At 38.8% G+C, this 22,116-nt stretch overlaps 1 protein-coding gene across 2 annotated transcripts in view; it reads left to right on the forward strand.

Annotated features, from left to right (window-relative positions):
• Positions 1–22,116, forward strand: part of VPS8 (VPS8 subunit of CORVET complex) — a 272,714-nt gene that overhangs the window by 208,198 nt on the left and 42,400 nt on the right. For both annotated transcript variants that reach the window (XM_049775814.1, XM_049775815.1), the window contains 3 exons: positions 3,868–3,948; positions 7,279–7,448; positions 10,580–10,745. In XM_049775814.1, the coding sequence (XP_049631771.1) occupies positions 3,868–3,948; positions 7,279–7,448; positions 10,580–10,745 (417 nt within the window). The remainder of the gene's footprint in view (positions 1–3,867; positions 3,949–7,278; positions 7,449–10,579; positions 10,746–22,116) is intronic.

Consider the following 22,116-nt stretch of genomic DNA (forward strand, 5'->3'; position numbering starts at 1 on the left):
TTCCTTTAAATTATGCATATTAAGTGAAGTATACTGATATAAATATAGACATGACCTATAAAGGTTTCTTTGTTTTCCTCAGAATTTAACCTTTTAAGCCCCTCTTTATTCTCCAAACCACTGTTGTCATAAACAAATGTCAGAGATTTTCTAGGCTAAAGTACAGTAGTATCTTGGATACACGTATTATAGTAAAAATCTATAATACCTTTTGAAAATAAACATTGGTACTTTGAGGAATAAGGTATAATTTTAAGAAGCATATGTGAATAGAGGTTCAAAAGGCCTCCTGTGAATCTGTTTTTTTATGCAATTAAAAGAAAAAGGAGTCATCAGCAGTTGTATGGCCTAAGAAAAGCATGAATCTGAGATTATGTCTTGCCTTTTGGAAATATTTGCATGTTTGATAAATATCTTTAGCTTAGAGATATTTTTCTAGTTGTGAAAATAAAAAAATTCTTCCTTAGGCTTTAGTGACCTGTTCAAGCCCAGACTTTAGAAGCATGATAATCAGTGCACTAGTCACTTTCTTTTATTACTTGGACATAACTTAAACATCCTAGGCCAGGAACCAGTGACTGGCACTTTCATACTACTTTCTCCCAGCTGAATGTACTGAAAACGACTTGGTTATAAACTGGACCTACCCAGATTTCAAGTATCATCTCTAGATCCCAGAGGCACAAATTAAATGAAGCTGTTTTTGTATGGAAGAAGAAAGGCAAAGTTCTCACAAACCTCTTCTCTTACCTCCTAAATTCACTCTTACTGGCCCAAGATCTTAATTCTCACACCATAAGAAATAACTAGACCATTACTTATATGCTCAGCCAGCATTACTTTATTATTTAGTCCATTAGTTTTTATATCAATACTTGGAAGACCACTACTTAAGTTAAAGGAAGCCTGATCTGAATTCTGCTTATCTGCTTAATCATTTTGTAATCTTGGAAATTTTTAATTTCTATGAACCCAGTTTTATTTTTTAAATTTATAAATGTTGTGGAAGGAATTTAGCAATATAGTTTGTTTTATAAAATTTAGTTTTTATAAAGTGTTTGGCACTACTCTAGGCATTTGCTACCCACCTAATAAGTAGCTACTTTATCATTACTGTGTATTTGGATTCCCCTGCTTGGCATGCAAGAGTAATTTGTATCCTACATAACCATGTTAGAGTAAAGTAATAGACTTTATATACTTGTTTCTTAGCAATTTTTATTATGATTTTTCAGCCATATCAAACGTATAGTAAAATGAGCACACAAATATGCTGATGGAGATGTAAAAATAAGTGCATGGAACAACTTTTGGTGGAGCACTTTGGCTCTATGTCTCAGTAACCATAAAAATCCAACAGTTGCCTTTTTTAGGAATCTCTAAGGAAGAATCAGTGATTAAGACCAAAATTGACAGCCGTTAGCAATAAACAGGAATGTGTGGGATTTGGGACAGTGGGAGGCAGGCCTAAATGCCTAACAGCAGAAAATGTTTGAATAACACATGGTATGTCACATGACTTATTCTCTGCAGCCATACCAAAATATTTGATGATATGAGAATCTGCCCACAATCTATTAAGAAAACAAGATATAAATGTGTTAAGTGAATTCTTCTTTTTGTTTTTTTTTTGTTTTGGGGTCACACCTGGCGGCTCTCAGGGTTTACTCCTGGCTCTGCGCTCAGAAACCACTCCTGGCAGGCTTGGGGGACCATGGGACGCCCGGATTATAACCACTGTTTATCCTGGGCCAGCTTCGTGCAAGACGTGCCTGACCGCTGTGCTAGATCTCTCCAGCCCCAAAATTTAAGTGAATTCTTAAATGAAGTACATTAAACAATGAAATGTATCTCTGTAACCCTTTCTCACCTATTTGGAAACAAAACCAAACAAATATACACCAGATATTAACATGTGTTTATTTCTGGGTGATTCAGGGTGATTTCAGGACTTATTTTTGTATATTTGTGTTTTCCAAATTAAACAAGTTACTTGTTGCACCTTATATGAATAACCCTGGAGGAAGATTTTACTAGCTATCTGCTATTGATCAGCAGTGACTGAAAAATACACTGAAAAACTTAAGTCTGTTCCTCTAATCAGAAATGGATTATATTTTATTTTTTAATTTAACTTTTAAACTTTAAGCAGTATGGTTTATGAAGTGCTTCATAATGCAGTTGTTTGAAGCATTCAGTGTTCTCAGTTTCCTTGCCCCTTTAGCAGGCACAAAATAATTTTATATTTCTTGTTACAACAAAATGGCTGATAGAATGATTAATAAGTAAAATAAAATTTTTGAAAATTGTTATTATAACAGTGATGTTATTGAATCATTGTCTGAGGGTTTACTAAGCTGTCTATTGCTAGTTGAGTCTTCTGTGTTATTGTTTTTAGTTAACATGTTTAGTTAGCTTCTATGCAACTCTCTAATTTGCTGTGTTCTTACTGGGCTTTCAGTGTTGTAGAATTTGGAGGTGCTGCATGGATACATATGTGGTCACATACTCCAGGGGCTATAGAATAAGGGTGACTCATCAGCTTGATACTTCTTTTGTGATTAGTCTTGAAGCTATGAAGTAGGGCCATTTATGTGCTAGAGGGTGTGGGGTGCAGGTGTGACTGTCCTTCCTACAGAATGAGAATGAGAGGGGTAAGAAGCTGCCTGTCCCCTACACCAAGTAGGCCTCAGGGTTCTCAGCCCAGAAACTGGTCTGTGTGGGAGTTGGAAACTGATTTTTTTGTTGGTTTGGTTTGGTTTTGGGTTCACATCTGATGGTGCTAGGGGGGTTATTCCTGGCTCTAGACTCAGGAATTACTCCTGGCAGACTCAGCATACTAACTGGCATGCTGGAGATCTAAGTCAGCTCAGCCACATGCACAGCAAGAGCCGTACTTGCTGCACTGTCTCCAGCCCCAGAAACTGATTTCTTGACCAAAATCTTATTTCCATACTGGGCAGCTTAATTTATCTGGACCTGGAGATGTCTAAGTATGGGTTACAAGAGAAATCGTTGGACACGTTCTGAGTGTTCTTGAACATTTTGTTTTCAATATAACAGATAATTAAGAACTCAAAGAGGAAATGGTATTAAACATGCTGAAAGAGAAGCTTTTTTTGTTTCAGAAACAAAATCTTTGTCAATTTTATGAGTCTTGCAGAGACTATTAAACAAAAGGCTTGGATCATTTAAACTATTTTCCCTTGATGAGAAACGTGGCCCCATTAGAACACACACCCTGCCTAGACTCAGCTGATATTTTTGAGTCCCAGTACTGCATGATCCTCTGAACATCACTGGGAGTGGCCATGGATGCCCCAATGCTAATGGGTATGTTCCCATACAGTTGGAAAAATAGGTAAATAAAAGTAATGGTCAGAAGGAAACTGATGTGCATTTATTCTTTTTCTTTGCATGTGTCGGGGTATGTTGAAGTGTAAAGCCATTGGAGCTCAGGGGAGACCATGTAGTACCAGGATCTAACTGGAATAGGCCAAATGTATGGCAAGCACAATGCATTTTCAATACAAGAGTCTTGAAATAATAAATATATTATAACAGTGAAAAAGTACTTGCATATTAGAGTTTTTCAGTTGACATATTTTCAAGTAATTTTTGAATATCTAAAGTCAGGGACCAGAGAGAGTCAGGGCACTTGCACACAGTTAACCTAAGTTTGATCCTCAGCACCCCATATGGTCTCCAAAGAGATACCAAGAGAAATCCCTGAGCTAGAGCCAGATATAAACCCTGAACACTGCTAGTGAGTAGTAGTGATAATAATAATAACAATAATAATAATATTATTATAATAATATAAAATTATAACAAAATAACAATGTTTTGTCTTTTTTTCCTAATTAGGATCCAGTTTATGGAAAAGGAAAACTGGGAGAAATCCAAGGTCTTATTTTAGGAATGCTGGATACCTTTAACTATGAACAAGTAAGCTACTTTTTATTGCTAATATAAAAACAGTATTGAATGATCTTTTACTTTTTAGTGTTGAAAAGATGCAATAATTATACATTCAGACCATAAACATTGACACTAGAGAATCAGTACGCAGTCAGGTCACTTCACTTGCATACACATGACCCAGGTTTGATCCCTGGCATGTCATATGGTCTCCCAAGACAACATCAGGAGTGATTCTGAAGCAGCTCAGAGCCAGGAATAAGTCCTGAATACATCCAGGTTGTGGGTTTCGTGCCCCACAAAGTATATACATATATATTCATACACATACATTATTTAGTCAAAGTTTGGTAGACTGAAATGTGTATTTTTATTTTTTAATTTTTCTTGACATTAACATATATTTTGCACACACATTTTAGGCCGTGAAACTGTATCAAATTTGGATACATTTTATTACTTTGATTAATTGGCAATGAGGCAAATCTCTTCCTCCCACCTCAATGAAAAGTGTGAGAAATTTTCCAGAAAAAATAATAGAATGCCAAGATATAACCTAAGGAAAAAGAATGGATTAGCAGGCATGTAGAAAATTACAAAATAAAATTAAATGTAGGGGCTGGAGTGGTGGCGCAAATGGTAAGGCATATGCCTTGTGCACACTAGTCTAGGACGGACTGCAGTTTTATTCCCCGGCATCCCATATGGTCCCCCAAGCCAGGAGCAATTTCTGAGTACATAGCTAGGAGTAATCCCTGAGCATCACTGGATGTGCCCCCCAAAAATTTTTTTTAAAAATTAAAGGAGGTAATATGATTTGCACAATATCATAGCAGCAACAATATTGTAAACCAGTGTCTAAAGGGAAGGGAAAAGAGGCAAGTTAGGGGTTGTGAGGGAAACTGGTGGAGAGAAGTGGACACTGATAAAGGGATTGGAGTTGGAACATTGTATGACTGAAACTCAACCATGAAAAGATTTATAACGGTAATTCATAGTGATTCAATTGAAAAAGTAAAATTAAAAAATTAAATGAGTCTGCCTTTAAGTGTTTTGAAGTGGTTCATTATCATTGACCAAAGTTGGTCCTTAGTCTTCCCTTAATAGCAAACTGCCTATTGCTTTCATGCTCAGAAAACAATATGGTCTCTGTGTTCATATTTGTGTCCAGAAATGTGACTCCTAAAACTTTCTAGAAAAAGTCATTTAGGCTTATGAAGAAGAGCATATGTTGATTTGTTAATTTTTTTTAATCTGAGAGAAAAAAGAGGAGGAATGTGTATGAGAATTTTTTGATAGGTGCTATAAGAACTACAGCTTTGCTAAACTCACAGCAGTGTGGCAGATGCCCCTACTGGCACAAGCTCTGCCATGGTAGAAAGAGCTTGAATTCAAGGCAGAATTTTTATTTATTTATTTTTGTGTGTGTGGTTTTTGGGTCACACCCGGCAGTGCTCAGGGGTTACTCCTGGCTCCATGCTCAGAAATTGCTCCTGGCAGGCACGGGGGACCATATGGGATGCTGGGATTCGAACCAATGACCTCCTGCATGAAAGGCAAACGCCTTACCTCCATGCTATCTCTCCGGCCCCTCAAGTCAGAATTTTTTTTTTTAACTTTGGAACTTTTCAAGAGGAGGAAATGATGGAGTTGATTAGAAAGAAGCACATCTTTTTTTTTTCTTTCTTTTTTTTTTTTTTTTTTGGTTTTTGGGCCACACCCGGCGGTGCTCAGGGGTTACTCCTGGCTGTCTGCTCAGAAATAGCTCCTGGCAGGCATGGGGGACCACATGGGACACCGGGATTCGAACCAACCGCCTTAGGTCCTGGATCGGCTGCTTGCAAGGCAAACACCGCTGTGCTATCTCTCCGAGAAGTACATCATTTTAACTAATAGTTCTGTACCTGGTTAAAAGACTTAGAAGATACTGGGAGACTAGCAGTAGGCGAACAGTTGGGCTCTCATGAGGAGAGGCACACAAGACAGCCCAGCAAGCTTGGAAGGCACCTGCATGAATTGACTGGGAGTCAGTGACAGTGGGGAGTATTAGAGCCTTAAAATGACATCATGGGGTCCAGAGATAAAGCACTCTGGTAGGTCATTTAGGGTGTGGCCCACAAACAAACAAATGACATCATGTGATAGCTTTAGGGAAAAATTTTTTGCAGTATATGAATTTATTCTTTATTAGGGCTGGAGAGATGGTACAGCAAGGAAGGCATTTGCCAACCAGTTTTAATCCCCAGCATTCCTTATGATCCTCTGAGCCTACCAGGAGTGATCCTTGAGTGCAGAGCCAGGAGTAATCCGTAAGCACCTCCAGGTGTGCTCTTCCCACTCTCCTCAAAATAAAATCTAAACCATTTTTATTGACTCAGGCCCTGTGGTTTGCAGTACTATGAATATTAGTTTCTCATGCAAATAATTTGAACACACACTCTTTACCAGTGTACCTAAACTCCCTTCTCTCAACAACTCTGCCCCAAATTCAGTTGTGTGAGAATGTTTTAATGTCACTTCATGACAGATTGATTCAAATGACAAGTAAGTGCTGATCAGGAAAAAGTGATATCTGCCCACATGAGATGAAAAAAGAGTAATGGGGGCCAGAGAGATAGCTCAGCAGTGGGGTGTTTGCCTTGCATGTGGCTGACCCAGGAGAGACCCAGTTCAATTCCCAGCTTCCTATTTCGTTCCCCAGCCTGCCAGGGGTGATTTCTGAGTGCAGTGCTAGGAGTAACCCCTGAGCACCACTGGGTGTGGCCCAAAAATCAATAAATAAATAAATAAATAAAGTTAAAAAGAAAAAAGAAGAATGACCATTAGCTAGCTTTTCCACTGAAAGGTTATCTGAAGTAGTGCCGTGGCTACAATTTCAGTGACCAAAAAAAAAAGTCAGCATTCTGTTTTTCATTAAAACAGTTTGAACTATTCAGGGAGAAGTTATTATATAAATGTAGTAAATAGATTTGAGCCTCACTAGTCATCCAAAAGTCATTAGTATTGAATTAAACCTGAAAAAGGCCGAGTAAACATTTCTCAGTCCTGTCTCTTAGTAATTATTTTGAGACTCCTAATGTGGGTACTTGTCATTATACATTAAACCATAACACTTAAGAGCTGGGGATGTAGCTCAATAGTAAAGTACAAGCCTTGTAAGCCTCAGGCCTGGATTCAGTCCTGGTACTATCAAAAAAATACAAAATAATCACTTTAAGTTCCGGGCAGAGGGGCAAATTTAGTATTTGTTTTATCAATATCTTTAATGCCTTTATAGTATGTCCCAATTTCACCTGTTTGTGATTGAAAGTGAAGCAAGTTTTATTTCACTTTGTAAAACATTTTGGTTTATCATAGACTCTGTTGGAAACAACAACCAACCTTCTACACCAAGATCTCCACTGGTCACTGTGTAACCTCAGAGCTTCAATCACCAGAGGACTGAATCCCAAGCAGGATTACTGTTCTATATGTTTGCAGCAGTACAAGAGACGTCAAGAAATGGATGATGAAATCATTGTCTTTAGGTAAGGGGGGAGGAAGAAAGCATTACATGTATTGTGTGTGTATGTGGTGTTACCAGGCAGGACTATACATTCTAACCCTGTCCAAGGCAGACATTCTAGCAGCAACCCAAACAAGGCATTGTCCTGGCTCATTACATGCATCGTGTGTGTGTGTGTGTGTGTGTGTGTGTGTGTGTGTGTGTGTGTGTGTGTGTGTGTGTGTGTGGTGTCACTAGGCAGGACTACACCCTGTCAAAGGCAAACATTCTAGCAGCAACCCAAACAAGTCACTGTCCTGGCTCACAGCGCTGGCATTCTGCAGAGTTGTGAGGTGAGGATCTTTGTAAAGGTGGTCAGGCAACAAATAAAAACTAAGTGATGAGCACTTTATAAAAAAATAATACATGTAGCCATACGATGAGAGACTGAACATTCAAGGCAAGATTGCTATTTTAAGAGACTATTGCAAGGAAAAGCATCTCAGAATAAGTGACGTTTGAGCAGAAAGAGAGAGGTAGGAGTGAAGGTTCAGAATCTATTTTAAGGGTAGAACTGTCTCACTGATGTCTATCGGGCATGGAATGTAAGGGAACAACAATGTCTTCGACTGGAGCAACTGGCTGAATGTTTCAGAACTGGTGTGAGGCAGTGGGGGAAATGTGAGCTTTGTCTTGGAGGGTTAGGTTTGCGGTGCTCTTAGACATGTACCAAGGGATGTCAGGAACCAGGGGACTTGTCTTGAAAATGTAAATTTAGAAACCATCAGAATATAATATGTTTTGAGTCACAGTGCAAGAGAATCTAAGCAGAGGAAAAAGAAGATCTTTCTCCCTAAAATACTGAGAGAGATTCTGTGTGCTCTAAAACCAGACTTATGTAGTTCAGATCCTTGACTCTGCCACCTGCTAGCTGTGAAACCATGGACAAATTATTCTTTCTCTTTGCTTCAGTTTCCTTATCTATAAATTGTGATAGTAATGGTATTGACTTATATAAGGTTTATGTAAAGGTTAAGTGAAATAATTTACTTAAGACACAGATAGAGGAAGATTGTTAGAATTGGTGGTTGAAAAGGGAAATAGTAGTGGGCCCAGAGAGATAGCACAGCAGCGTTTGCCGATCCAGGACCTAAGGTGGTTGGTTAAAATTCCAGTGTCCCATATGGTCCCCCGTGCCTGCCAGGAGCTCTTTCTGAGCAGACAGCCAGGAGTAACCCGTGAGCACCGCCGGCTGTGGCCCAAAAACCAAAAAAAAAAAAAAAAAAAAAAAGAAAAGGGAAATAGTTCTCATCACACTGATAGTCTCTTCACTAAATAAATATATATTGGACATCTGTTGTATATTAGGTACTTTTCAGGGAATAGGATTAGAACATGAGTAAAGCAAAGGAACTGCTGTCATCAAATTTGCATTCTAGTGCCAGGGACAGACAAACTAAATGCTAGATAATGACTTCGGGAGGGAAGGGATGTTAAGTAAGATGCAGTGTTTGGGAAGGGGATTATATTTGGGGGATCAGGGCACACCACACAATACTCAGAGCTTACTGCTGGCTCTGTGCTCAGGGATCACTCCTGGCAGAATTAGGGATACCAAATGGGAAGCCAGGAATCAAACACAGGTTGACCACTTACAAGGCAAACATTTTGTCTACTCTACTATTGCCTCAGCCCAGGAGGGGTATTATATTTTATATAATGCAGCTAGAGAAAACCTCAGTGTTAAAGTAACATATAAATAGGCAGTTTTTAAAAGTAATAAAATCAATACTTTGGGGGGCATGTAAAATTTAAAATGCCTGTTAGCTGCCCTACTTGAGTTCTCTCTTTTTTAAAAAATAACACTGCAGATTTACCAAAATGTTCATAATACACTTATTTCAGACATTCAATGTTCCAGTACTAATCCCATCACACCAACAGTGTGACCTCTTCACCAGTGTCCTCAGTTTCCCATGTACCAACCAAGCCTGCCCCCTTTGCGGATGCAAAAATTTACTTTATTTTGCTTGTTCCAACACATACGCAAATGGAATTACCAAAATTTAGGTTAATAAGAGTCAATTGTGAACATCATTAAAACAATAAGAATGGAATTACTGAAATCATTGTCTGAGCATTTACTGTCTGAGCTGTTTTGTGCTTGTTGAACCTTCTGTATTATTGTTTTTGTACATTTGAGATTAGTGATCTTTGCAACATTCCCATCAGACTTTTCTGTAATGCTACTTGGGTTGACACTGTACTATGAAATTTGGAAGTGGAATGCTATGGAATTGTGGAGCTGGAATGATTAGTGGCTTGATATGGTTTAGTTGTGGAGCTGGGAGTTAATAAGGTGTGGGAGTGAAGCTCTAATCTGCATCCTTTAAGACAGATGAGATTTAGGAGAGAAGTCTGAACTGAAGGAATAAACTTGACCCTCAACCAGAAGTTGGTGGCAACTGGAAATCAGTGGTGTTGAAAGTGATCACAAAAGGATCCAAAAGGAGCAAAGGTAGAAGAGGAAAAGATCTGAAAGAGGACAACTTCTATCAGGAAAGAACAGAAAGAAATAGACCAGAGAAAAGAATTAATGTCTAAAGTAGTGCATCATGTCAGGTTGGAAAAACGAGGAATTGGGAAAATTGGCTGTGGACCATACTTAACTGTCTCTTCTGAGGAGGTTCATTTGTTAGCTTAATGTAATCAATCGAGAATTTCTTCCAAGGCATATGAATTTACAATTCTTATTTTGGTAAATGCTTCATCAAATCTCAGTGCTTGCCTTACATTTGATGAGGCAAACCACTCAAGTTACTTTCTAGCAACTTACATAATTCTGACTTCTCCGTGGTTGACTTTCTAAACTGTCTAAAAATATTTCACAGTTTGAGGACTGAACAGAAGGTCAGCTGTTCCCCAGAGGTTTTCTAGTTAGAGAGCTATAGTTTTGGTCTACTCACCCCTTAAATAGACAGTAATGTGAGTCTGGAATTTGAAAAGGAGAAGAGAGTCACTAGTAAAGTCACTTTCTTGTTTCTTAAGTAGGACAACACCTTCAGTATGGTTCAGGTAAATTGGAAATCTGAATCACTTAAAATTACATTCATTGTAGCTTACATTTATGAATTTTATGATGAGAAAGATAAACTTGTCACCTTCATTTTGCAGCTGTGGCCATTTGTATCACTCCTTCTGTCTACAAAGCAAAGAGTGCACCACAGAGATTGAGGGGCAGACAAGATGGACATGTTATAAATGCAGTTCAAGTAACAAAGTGGGAAAACTGAATGAAAATTCATTAGAAATTAAAAAGGGAAGAATAACTCCATCAGAGGTAAGACCAGTTTTTGGCAAGATGAATATCTGTATATCTTTTCTAACTAGTGCCTTGTGGGGCAGGGAAGGGGGTAGAGTTGGAGCAGATGGGAGTGGAATCTGGTGTCAAAGAAGTTGGTTAGTCCTAGTCAGTATCCAAAGAACCTCCTTTCTCTTTCCCGCACTGAAAAGCAGGGATTCAATTACAAAAAAAGACATTAAGCTCTAGTTGCACAGAGAGATACCGGTGTGGGCCTGCTGCAGTTTCTGCCTTGCTGATGGGCCCTCAGTGCTACATGGTCTTTTTCCCACACTCACGTTACATATGTGTTCAAAGTTACTTCAGAAAACTCAGTGCTCTAGTGTTCATTTGAGAGACTTTCATTATTGCCTTTGGAGTCTGACTACCAGATTAGAATTTGTATCCACTTTGCAGCCTTTCTCTTTTTTTTATTCTTTCTCCTCTCTTCTTTTTTTTTTTTTTTTTTTAGTTTTTGGGTCACACCCGGCGTTGCTCAGGGGTGACTCCTGGCTGTCTGCTCAGAAATAGCTCCTGGCAGGCACGGGGGACCATATGGGACACCGGGATTCAAACCAACCACCTTTGCAAGGCAAACGCCGCTGTGCTATCTCTCCGGGCCCATTTCTCCTCTCTTCTGAAGCAGAGACTACAGTGGAGTTTGAACTCTGTGGCTGAATAGGCTGAGGGAAAACAATTTTTAACAAGCTATTTAAAAATATATTTATATATATACAATATATATATTGGAAAATGTTAAAAATACTTTTTTGGGGGGGCAGTAAGGTGGCGCTAGAGGTAAGGTGTCTGCCTTGCAAGGGCTAGCCAAGGAAGGACCACAGTTTGATCCCCTGGCGTCCCATATGGTCCCCCCAAGCCAGGAGCAATTTCTGAGCGCTTAGTCAGGAGTAACCCCTGAGTATCAAATGGGTGTGGCCAAAAAAAAAAAAGACTTTTTGTTTATTTGTTTGTTTTTGGGGCCACACCCGGTGATGCTCAGGGGTACTTAGAAATCATTCAGAAATTGCTCCTGGCTTAGGGGACCATATGGCATACAGGGGATCGAACCTCGGTCCTAGTTTAGCCACATGCAAGGCAAACACCCTACCACTGCACCACCACTCTGGCCCCTTAAAAACACAGTTTTGTTTGTTTCCTTTTATTTAAACACCATGATTCCAAACTTGTTTGTGATTGGGTTCATGATCATGCCTCTGAGGCAGGCATTTAACTTAACTTTTCTCTCTCATATCCCTTTTGTTTTTCCTTTTAGACACATGATTTGTATTATTGTTAATGAAGGGATACTATGCATAACACTTTCTCTCCATTCAACACCCAGTTATTGTCCAGAGTGGTCAGTTTCAACTATCATTGTCATAGCGGTCCCTTCTTTACTCATAACAGCACTACTCTACTACTTATGGCAAGCTTCCTACCATGGATTGCTCCTCTAGGCCTTCACCTCTATTGTCTCTGGATATTATTACCATACTACCTTTTATTATTCTTACATCCCATAAATTAGTGAGATTATTCTATGTCTATTCCTCTCCTCTCACTCATTTCACTCAGTATAATAGTCTTCATATCATCCATGTATCCATCCATATCCATCCAGATAAAAGAAAATTTTATGATTAAGCTGCATAGTATTTCATTGTGTAGACGTGCTATGGTTTCTTTAACTACTCATTTGTTCTCAGGTACCTGGGTTTTTTCCAGATACTGGCTATTGTAAATAGTGCTGCAATGAATTTAGGATTACAGAGGGCATTTTTGTATTGTATTGTTACTTGTGTATATACCTAGGAGTGGTGTTGCTGGATCATATGGGAGTTCAATTTCTAGTTTTTTCAGGAATATCCATATTGTTTTCCAAAAAGACTGGATTAGTTGGCATTCCCACCAGCAATGAGAGAATCCCTTTCTCCCCACACTTCTGTGCCATGTTCTTGTTCTTTGTGATGTGTGCAACTCTCAAATACATATTTATTTTGTGAGGCAATGAGCAGACAAGTCCACCTTCTCTTTTCCAAGATCCTTTGGCTAGTTAAGTTTTGGGGGCTTTTGTTTTGTTTTTGTTTTTAGTCCTGTGAATTACAGTTACTCATGACTGATTTTAGGCACCCATCCCTTAACCAATGTCTACTACTCTTCACTAATGCTTACCCCTATCTTCATTTACCTCTCACTAGTCTTCTGTGAAAGGCCCTTTGTATCTCTCTGTCTCTCTATGTATACATATATGTGTATATATACACACCAATACACACAAAAATTAATGTGTGTGTGTTTGCACTGTGGTTTACAGTACTGTTGTTGATAGGGTTTCATACATATTATACCTTGTCATCTTTCAGTACCACCTTCTCCCCTTGGTTAAATGCTTCCCTCTACAATAGGCTCTTCCCTGGCCAGTACCCCAACCCTCTTAAGTGGCATATTCGCTACTGAATACCAGTTCTCAAGTTCTTTGTTTCCTTTGTGTTTGGGTATTCATTATTTTACATTTCTATTTCTTTATATCCTGCTTATGAAAGAGATTACTTTGTATTGATCTCTCTCTCTTTAATTTTACTCAGCATGAAACTGTCTGGACCTCCCCATGTAGTAGCATATTTTATGGCTGTATCTTTTCTTATAGCTGTGTAATATTCCATTGTGTATATGTAATATAGTTTCTTTATCCGGTCATCTATTCTTGAATACTTGGGTTGTTTTCAGATTTTGACTATTGTGAATAGTGCTGCAAGGAACATAGGCTGCAAATGTCTTTTCTTCATTTTTGTTTTGGGGCCCTTGGAGTGTATTCCAAGAAATGGAGTTGCTGGATTAAAATAAAGCTCAATTTTTAGATTTTTTAAGATTTTCCATGAAAAAGTCAACATTCCCACCAATGGTTGTTTCTCCCCAAATTCACACCAGCATTGGTTGTTCTTGTTTTTTGTTTGTTTATTTGTTTATTTTTTATGTGTTCCAATCTTTCTGGTATGAGATGATATCTCATTGTTGCTTTGATTTGCATCTCTGTTATGATTTGCATTACTATTTGATTTGAACAGTGATGTAAAGCATTTTTTCATGTGTCTTTTGACTATTTGTATTTCTTCTTTGAGTAAGACTCTATTCATCTCTTTTCCCCCATTTTTTGATAGGTTTGAATGGTGCTCCTGAGTCATAGACAGGGTCTCAATGGTGCTGTGCTTCAATTGCTTTGGAACAGGGCTGACTTGGGCAGAGGGGAAGGGGCAAGTCAGATACGTTTTTGACACATTTGTCTTCCTGTAAGTAGTAGGTTTTGGTTTTTTGTTTTGTTTTTCTTTTTCCCTGAGGGGATTGGGTGTAAGAATTGCTTCACCACACCTGTCTCTGCTTAGGGTTTACTCTATCTAAACTGTGTTCTAGTGTCACTCCTGGCAGGTTCAGGGGTCCATTTGTGGTACCAGGGATTGGACTCAAGTCAGCTGCATGCAAAATCAGTGCTTTAATCCACTGTACTATCATTCTGGTCCAGTATGATAATTTTATACTAGGAAATATAGGGAGCAGGAAGAAAGAGAGGCAGAGGAGGTTACACATTCAAGAGAGAACACAGGCTTCTCTAGAGGGGAGAGTTATAGAGTACCCCTTAAAGTTAAAGAATAGAATTATATCTCAGATTGGTATAATTGCCCCAGATTTTTTTTGTTTAGGAAGAGGCACCAGATTTTTTTTTGTTTAAGAAGAGAATACAGAGGCTGGAGAGATAGGGTAAGGCATTTGCCTTGCATGCAGAAGGTCGGTGGTTTGAATCCCTGCGTCCCATATGGTCCCCCGAGCCTGCCAGGAGTGATTTCTGAGCATAGAGCCAGGAGTAACCCCTGAACGCTGCCAGGAGTGGACCCCCCCCCAAAAAAAAAAAAAAAAACTAGAAGAGAATACAGAGATAAAAACTTCTGACAGAATCTATTTAGGTTCTTGGGAGGAAAATAGAGAAAATGTGTGTGTTTGTTTTCTTTACCCATTAAAAAAATTAATTCTCATTAGTCAAAAAAAAGGAAGGAAGGAAGGGAGGGAGGGAGGGAGGGAGGAAGGAAGGAAGGAAGGAAGGAAGGAAGGAAGGAAGGAAGGAAGGAAGGAAGGAAGGAAGGAAGGAAGGAAGGAAGGAAGGAAGGAAGGAAGGAAGGAAGGAAGGAAGGACTGATGACTCTTGGGTATTTGGCTATTTTTATCAAACTTAGAATATATCTGCAATTTTTGAACATTTAAAAAAAAGATTTTTTTTTTTGAGCCATACTCAGTGATGCTAGGGCTTATTCCTGGCTCTACATTCACTCCTGGGCTGTCTATGTGGGATGTTAGGAATTGAACCCAGGTCAGCTGTGTGTAGGCAGTCAATCATCTTACTCACTGTGCTATCACTCCTGCCCCATGTCTTTATTAAAGCACCATGATTTACAAATTTATTCATAGTTGAGTTTTAGACAGACTGTGTTTTAACTCCAATCCCACCACTGATGTCTGCTTTCCTCCACCAACATTCCCAGTTTCCCTCCCATCTCCCTCTACCCTGGCAGCCATTTTATCAGGCACCTTTTTGAGTTCAGTTGAGTATTATTATTTCAGTGTTGTTGCTATTTGCATTCAGCACATTGATATCCAGGATATATAAGATACTCACAAAGATCAACAGCAATAACCAAAAACCCTAAAAACCTCATCCAAAAAATGGTGAGAAAAAATAGATACATATTTCTCTGAAGAAGATCACCAGATGGCCAACAGGCACATGAAAAAAAAATGCTCATCATTACTTATTATTAGGGAAATTCAATTAAAGACAGCAGTGAGATATCTTATAAATATCTCACATATCTTTGATATATGAGAATGGCACATATCAAAAATACTGAGAAAAATATGTGTTGGTGGGATGTCATAAAAAAGAACTCTCTTCCACTGCTGGTGGAAATGTTGTATGGTCTAACCCCTATGGAAAACAATATTAAAGGTGTCTGGGGTGGGTTTTTTTTTTTTTTAGGGGACTCAGAACTGAGCTTTGATTTGATTGCCTTTTTAATGATTCTAGGAATATTGGACATGAAAGAGTGGAAGAAAATAAGCTCTAGGAGACCAAAAACAAATTGTATAAACCTTAGGTTTTTTCTAGAAGAATACTGGAAGAAAGTCCTTAAGTTACAGCACAGGGCAGGGTACAAAGACAGCACCCTTTCATCTCTGAGATGCAATAGAATCTGGGGGTGAGGGACACAATAGCTCTAGTTCTCAGCAGAGTTTAGACAAGGAGAGCACTTAGATGCTATAAGAGTCTCACCCCTGCATTGACGTTATAGAACTTCCGAAGGCCATAAAAATGAGTACCCAAAGAATTGGAGGTAGTAGCACCCCCAAGTTCATCTGGGACTAGGAGTAATGCCAACTTGGACAGATTCATTATTCACAGAGAAACCTTGAGAGATTCCTAATAAGGTTGTGTCCTCGGTATTGGGGAAAGGTTAACCCCAGATTATTGACTGTTTTGGTTCTACCCACCTAACAACTACCAGGATCCATAAAGTTCAAATTATTTCCAACTCTATAGCTATTGCTAAGAACAAATCTCAAGAATATGTTGAGAACTACAAAAAAATTAACAATAAGGTAGGATTCATAGATCCTGGCATTGATCAAAATTTACCAGGCATGCAAGAAAGCAGGAAAATGCAAGTCATCAAGAGGAAAAAGAAATCAGCTTTATGACATTCTGAAAAGGTAAAACTGTAGAGACAGTAAAAAAGGTCTGTGGATGCCAGGTGCAAGAATGCTGGGGGCCGAGATGCATAAATGGAAGTGCAGAGGTCTTTTAAGGCAATGAAATGATCTTTAATACTCTAGTAGTATGCTAAAGAAGCTAAATAGGATACATTGAGTTGTGAACATTATAGAGAGCCAATAGAACATCTAAAGATGAAAACTACAGTTTCTGTGAAGAAGCCTAGATAACAACATATTGGACACTGCAAAAGAAACACTTCATAGACATGAATGGCTAGTAAAAGACTGTCACATAACAAACAGAGAAAAAGACACAAAAAACAAATGAGCAGATTGTCAGTGAACTATGAAACAACTAAGCAACATCAGTGTAATTGGATCTTGGGAGAGAGAACATAGGGACCTGGATTATGTAGAAATATAATTGTGTTTTGGTGATAAGAGGAAAATAAAGTGCTTTTTGTCCTTACTGAGGCAACTCTGCTTTATAATACTGGATATGTTTCTTTATTTTGCCTTTGGGGCCACACCCAACAGTGCTCAGGGGCTTTCTGCATGGTACTGTGTGGGGTGGGGTGGGGGGATGTCACTTATGGCTATGTTAGGGTAACCATAAGGTGCTGGGGACCAGGTCCAGGCCTTCCACTTAGCCATTAAGTTATCTCCCTGGCTCTTGTAATTATTTAAGAGCACAATTTCACACCTCTTTAAAATGTAAGTTACTACAGCACTCTTTCCTTCCAAGTGCCAGTATTTCTCCACCTCATCTTTGGGGCCCTCGTCCACTTTCAGTCCTCTACCCCACCCTCACTCTTTGGTGATTTCTGTTCTGTGGTCAGTGGCAAGGATTTATTTTTGTTTGCCTGTACCCTGACTTAGCTTTTTTTTTGGGGGGGGGCAGGGGCACACTTTAGCTTTATGCTCAGAAATCACTCATGATGGAGCTTGGGCAACCATACTGGGTGCCAGTATTAAAACCTGGGCCTTTTGCATGCAAGGCAACATGCCATACTCACTTGTACTATCACTCCAGCCCTGGCTTTACTGTTTTATATCCCATATACAAGTGAGATCATCTGATAGTTGACCTTCTCCTTCCACTCTGCTTATCATAACACCGTCCAGGCCCATCAATGTTGTCACTAAAGAGCTGGCTTCATCTTTTCTGACAGTTGAGTAGTATTTTGTTGTGTGCATTTATATCATGTATTAATTTGTTGTTATCTTGGTATTGGAAATAATGCAGATAATAAACATAGATATGCTCTTGTATTCTTTCAAGTAGGTGCCTGGAAATAGAGTTGTTAGATTATACAGTAGGGCTATTTTTAATGTTTTGAGAAATCTCTATATTGTATTCCTTTGAAATTGGACCAATGTTGTTCTCACTAACAGTAAATGAGGGTTATTTTTTTTTGTACAGCCCTGACAGTACTTGTTTCTGGCCTTTTGAATAGACACAAAATAAGATTGATACTTCAAGGCTACCTTGAACTAGCTGTTGGCTAGTTATACTTTTTTTTTTTAATCAATTATTTGTTCAAATTTTCTCCCTATTATTTGTTAGTAATTTTGTAGTTGTTGAGTTTGGATATTAGCCCTTTGACAAGATGTGTGTTAAGTGAATATGTTCTTCCATCAGTGAGTTTCTTTCACAGCTCACTCTTTGAGTTTCTTTCACTCTGCAAAAGCTTTTAAATTTCAGAAATAATTCTATTTGTTTATGCTTTTATCTCCCTTGCTATTAGACTTGAATCTCCAGAGACATAATTAAAGCCAGTATTGTAGAGTGGTGGTGGTAGTTTGGGGGCCCACATCTTGCAGTGCTCAAGGACAAGTTCCAGGACAGTGCTTGGAGGGTTACTTTAGGCAGTGCTTGGGGGACCATACAGGACCAGTGGTCTAACCTGGGACACTTTTATATAGAGTATTTCTCCTGCTTTTTGAGTAATTCATCAGACGTCAAAGGGTGTTTGCCTATGTTTTCTTCAGTGTAGTTTATGGTTTGGGTGGGGTTTAAATTCCAAGTGTTCTGTCTACTTTTGCTTAGCATTTGTGCATGTTGTGAGATATGGATCTAGTTTCATGCTTTTTCATGTGGCTATTCAGTCTTCACCTCACCATTTATTGAGAAGGCTTTCCTTTCACCATCTTATGCTCTTGACTCCTTTGTTATAAAATAACTGAACATATGTGACAATTTAATTCTGGACTTCCAATTCTATCCCATTGATCTATGTGCCTATTTTTATTCCAGTGCCTCACTATTATGACTGTTACAGCTATACTATGGAAGTATAAATTTTTTTTTGATTGGAAGTATAATTTGAAGTCAGGAAGCATGATACTAGCTTCCATTTTTTAATATATTTTTTCTTTATTTAAACATCTTGATTACAAATATGATTGTGACTAGGTTTCAGTCATGTAAAGAACACCCCCCCCCCTTCATCAGTGCAACATTCCCACCACCAATGTCCCAAATCTCCCTCCATCCAACCCCACCCCTATCTGTACTCTAGATAGGCTTTCCAGTTCTCTCATTCATTCACATGATTATGGTAGTTCTCAGTGTAGTTATTTCTATAACTGCACTCACCACTCTTTGTGGTGAGCTTCATGAAGTGAGCTGGAAGTTCCAGCCCTCCTCTCATTGTCTCTGAGGATTGTTGCAAAAATGACTTTTATGTTTCTTAAAACTCATAGATGAGTGAGACTATTCTGCATCTCTCTCTCCCTCTGATTTATTTCAGCATGATAGATTCCATATACATCCATGTATATGAAAATTTCATGACTTTATCTCTCCTGACGGCTTCATAATATCCCATTATGTATATGTACCACAGTTTCTTTAGCCATTCGTCTGTTGAAGGGCATCTTGGTTATTTCCAGAGCCTGGCTATTGTGAATAGTGCTGCAATAAATATAGGTGTGAGGAAGGAGTTTTTGTATTGTGTTCTTGTGTTCTTAGGGTATATCCCTAGGAGTGGAATAGCTGGGTCGAATGGGAGCTCAATTTCCAGATTTTGGAGGAATCTCCATATCGTTTTCCATAGAGGTTGGACTAAACAGCATTCCCACCAGCAGTGGAAAGAGTTCCTTTCTCTCCACATCCCCACCAGCACTGATTGTTCTCATTCTTTGTGATGTGTGTCAATCTCTGTGGTGTGAGATGGTATCTCATTGTTGTTTTGATTTGCATCTTCCTGATGATTAGTGATGAGGAGCATTTTTTCATGTGCCTTTTGGCCATTTGTATTTCTTTTTTTATCAAAGTGTCTGTTCATTTCTTCTCCCCATTTTTTGATGGGATTAGATGTTTTTTCTTGTAAATTTCTGTCAGTGCCCTGTATATTTTGGATATTAAGCCCCTTATCCGATGGGTATTGGGTGAATAGTTTCTCCCACACGGTGGGTGACTCTTGTATCCTGGGCACTATTTCTTTTGAGGTGCTGAAGCTTCTCAGCTTAATATAGTTCCATTTTGATATATATATATAGTTCCATGTTGATCTCTGCTTTCACTTGTTTGGAAAGTGAAGTTTCCTCCTTGAAGATGCCCATCTTGCTGAGAGTTTTGATCAAGAATGGGTGTTGGCTCATCTATGGGTTTTAAGAAAAATGAAAGACATTTTTAACAGTATCTCAGAGACAAGAGAGATGAGGGCTGGTAAAGTGCAGCTCATGACATGAAGCTCATCACATAGAGTGATGAGTGCAGTTGAAGAGATGACTACACTGAAAACTATCATAACAGTGTCAATGAATGAGGGAAGTAGAAAGCCTGTCTCGAGTACAGGTATGGGGGGGGGAGTGAGGAGGAGGGAGATCTGGGAAATTGGTGGTGGGAATGTTGCACTGGTGAAGGGGTGTGTTCTTTACATGACTGTAATCATACAACTATAATCATATTTGTAATCATGGTGCTTAAATAAAGATAATTATAAAAAAAGAATGGGTGTTGGACCTTATCAAATGCTTTCTCGGCATCTATTGATATGATCATGTGATTTTTATTTTTTTTCTTGTTGATGTGTATGATGTTGATAGATTTACAGATGTTAAACCATCCTTGCATTCCTGGGATGAAACCTACTTGGTGTGGTGTATGATCTTGATGATGCATTGGATCCTATTCACTAGGATTTTGTTGAAGATCTTTGCATCTGCATTCATCAGGGATATTGGTCTGTAATTTTCTTTTTTGTCTGGTTTTGGTATCAAGGTGATGTTGGCTTCATAAAAGCTGTTTGGGAGTGTTCCCGTTTTTTCAATTTCATGGAAGAGTCTGGCTAGGATTGGTAGTAGCTCCTCTTGAAAGGTTTGAAAGAATTCATTAGTAAATCCACCTGGGCCTGGGCTTTTCTTTTGGGGCAGATGTTTGATTACAGTTTCAATTTCCTCAATAGTGATAGGGGTATTTCGATATGCTACATCCTCCCTACTTAACTGTGGAAGGTTATAAGTGTCCAAGAATTTTTCCATTTCTTCTAGGTTCTCATGTTTAGTAGCATAAAGTTTCTCAAAGTAGTCTCTGATTACCCTTTGGATCTCTGCAGTATCTGTCATGATCTTCCCCTTTTCATTTCTAATACGGGTTATTAGGATTCTCTCTCTTTCTTTGTGAGTTCTGCCGATGGTCTATCAATCTTGTTTATTTTTCAAAGAACCAACTTATGCTTTCGTTGATCTTTCAGATTGTTTTTTGGTTTTCCACTTCATTGATTTCTGCTTTCAGCTTTGTTATTTCCTTCTGTCTCCCTATTTTTGGTTCCTTTTGTTGGTCATTTTCTAATTTTATGAGCTGCGTCATTAAGTTATTCAGGTATGCCCCTTCTTCCTTCCTGATGGGTGCAACCTTCCGTGGGGGACCCCCGACCCGTGGGGGTGTGGGAATGAAGGTTGCTAGTTATTCGTGGGTTTGCCCGAGCAGAACCGACCTGTGAAGAAAAACTTGAGAAGTTAGTAAGAAAAGTCCTCAAGACAACACATGCTGTTCAAAAGGGGAGTTTATTGTCGGGGTGATCAGCTTTTAAGGGCTGAAATACGTCAGAGGGTGTTACGGGTTCTCCACCAATTACAATTGCAAGTATTCATTAGCATAAGCTGGGACAGGTAATAGGGAGGGGCAAAGAGGTATAGAGCACATGTTTACCCTGAAAACACAAACTCCAAACAAGGTTCTATAAATTTTACTCAGCAAGCATAAATAAAACATCAGCTGTAATCATAATAATCTTTTGCTAACACAAAGGCAAGTTGCTCTATATTTTCTTTCTGGCTGGATGTATTGGGCTGCTTTGAATTACTTTAGTATTTGTCTATTTCCTTTGTTCTCAGGGCATGGGCGCCTCTGGTCACGTGGGTGACAAGGTTAGGGATTACTGAGGTGTCCTTTGTTCTAGGTTTCATCAGCTAGGCTCCCCACAGATGGGTGCTTGTAAAACTATAAATTTTCCTCTCAGGATTACTTTTGCTGTGTCCCATAGATTTTGGCAGTTTGTATCTTCATTATCATTTGTCTCCAGGAAAGTTTTGATTTCCTCTTTGATTTCATCTTGGACCCACTGTTCAGTAGCAGGGTGTTTAATTTCCAATTGTTAAAGTTTTT

This window comes from Suncus etruscus, chromosome 6, assembly GCF_024139225.1.
Source record: "Suncus etruscus isolate mSunEtr1 chromosome 6, mSunEtr1.pri.cur, whole genome shotgun sequence".
Lineage (NCBI taxonomy): Eukaryota > Metazoa > Chordata > Mammalia > Eulipotyphla > Soricidae > Suncus > Suncus etruscus.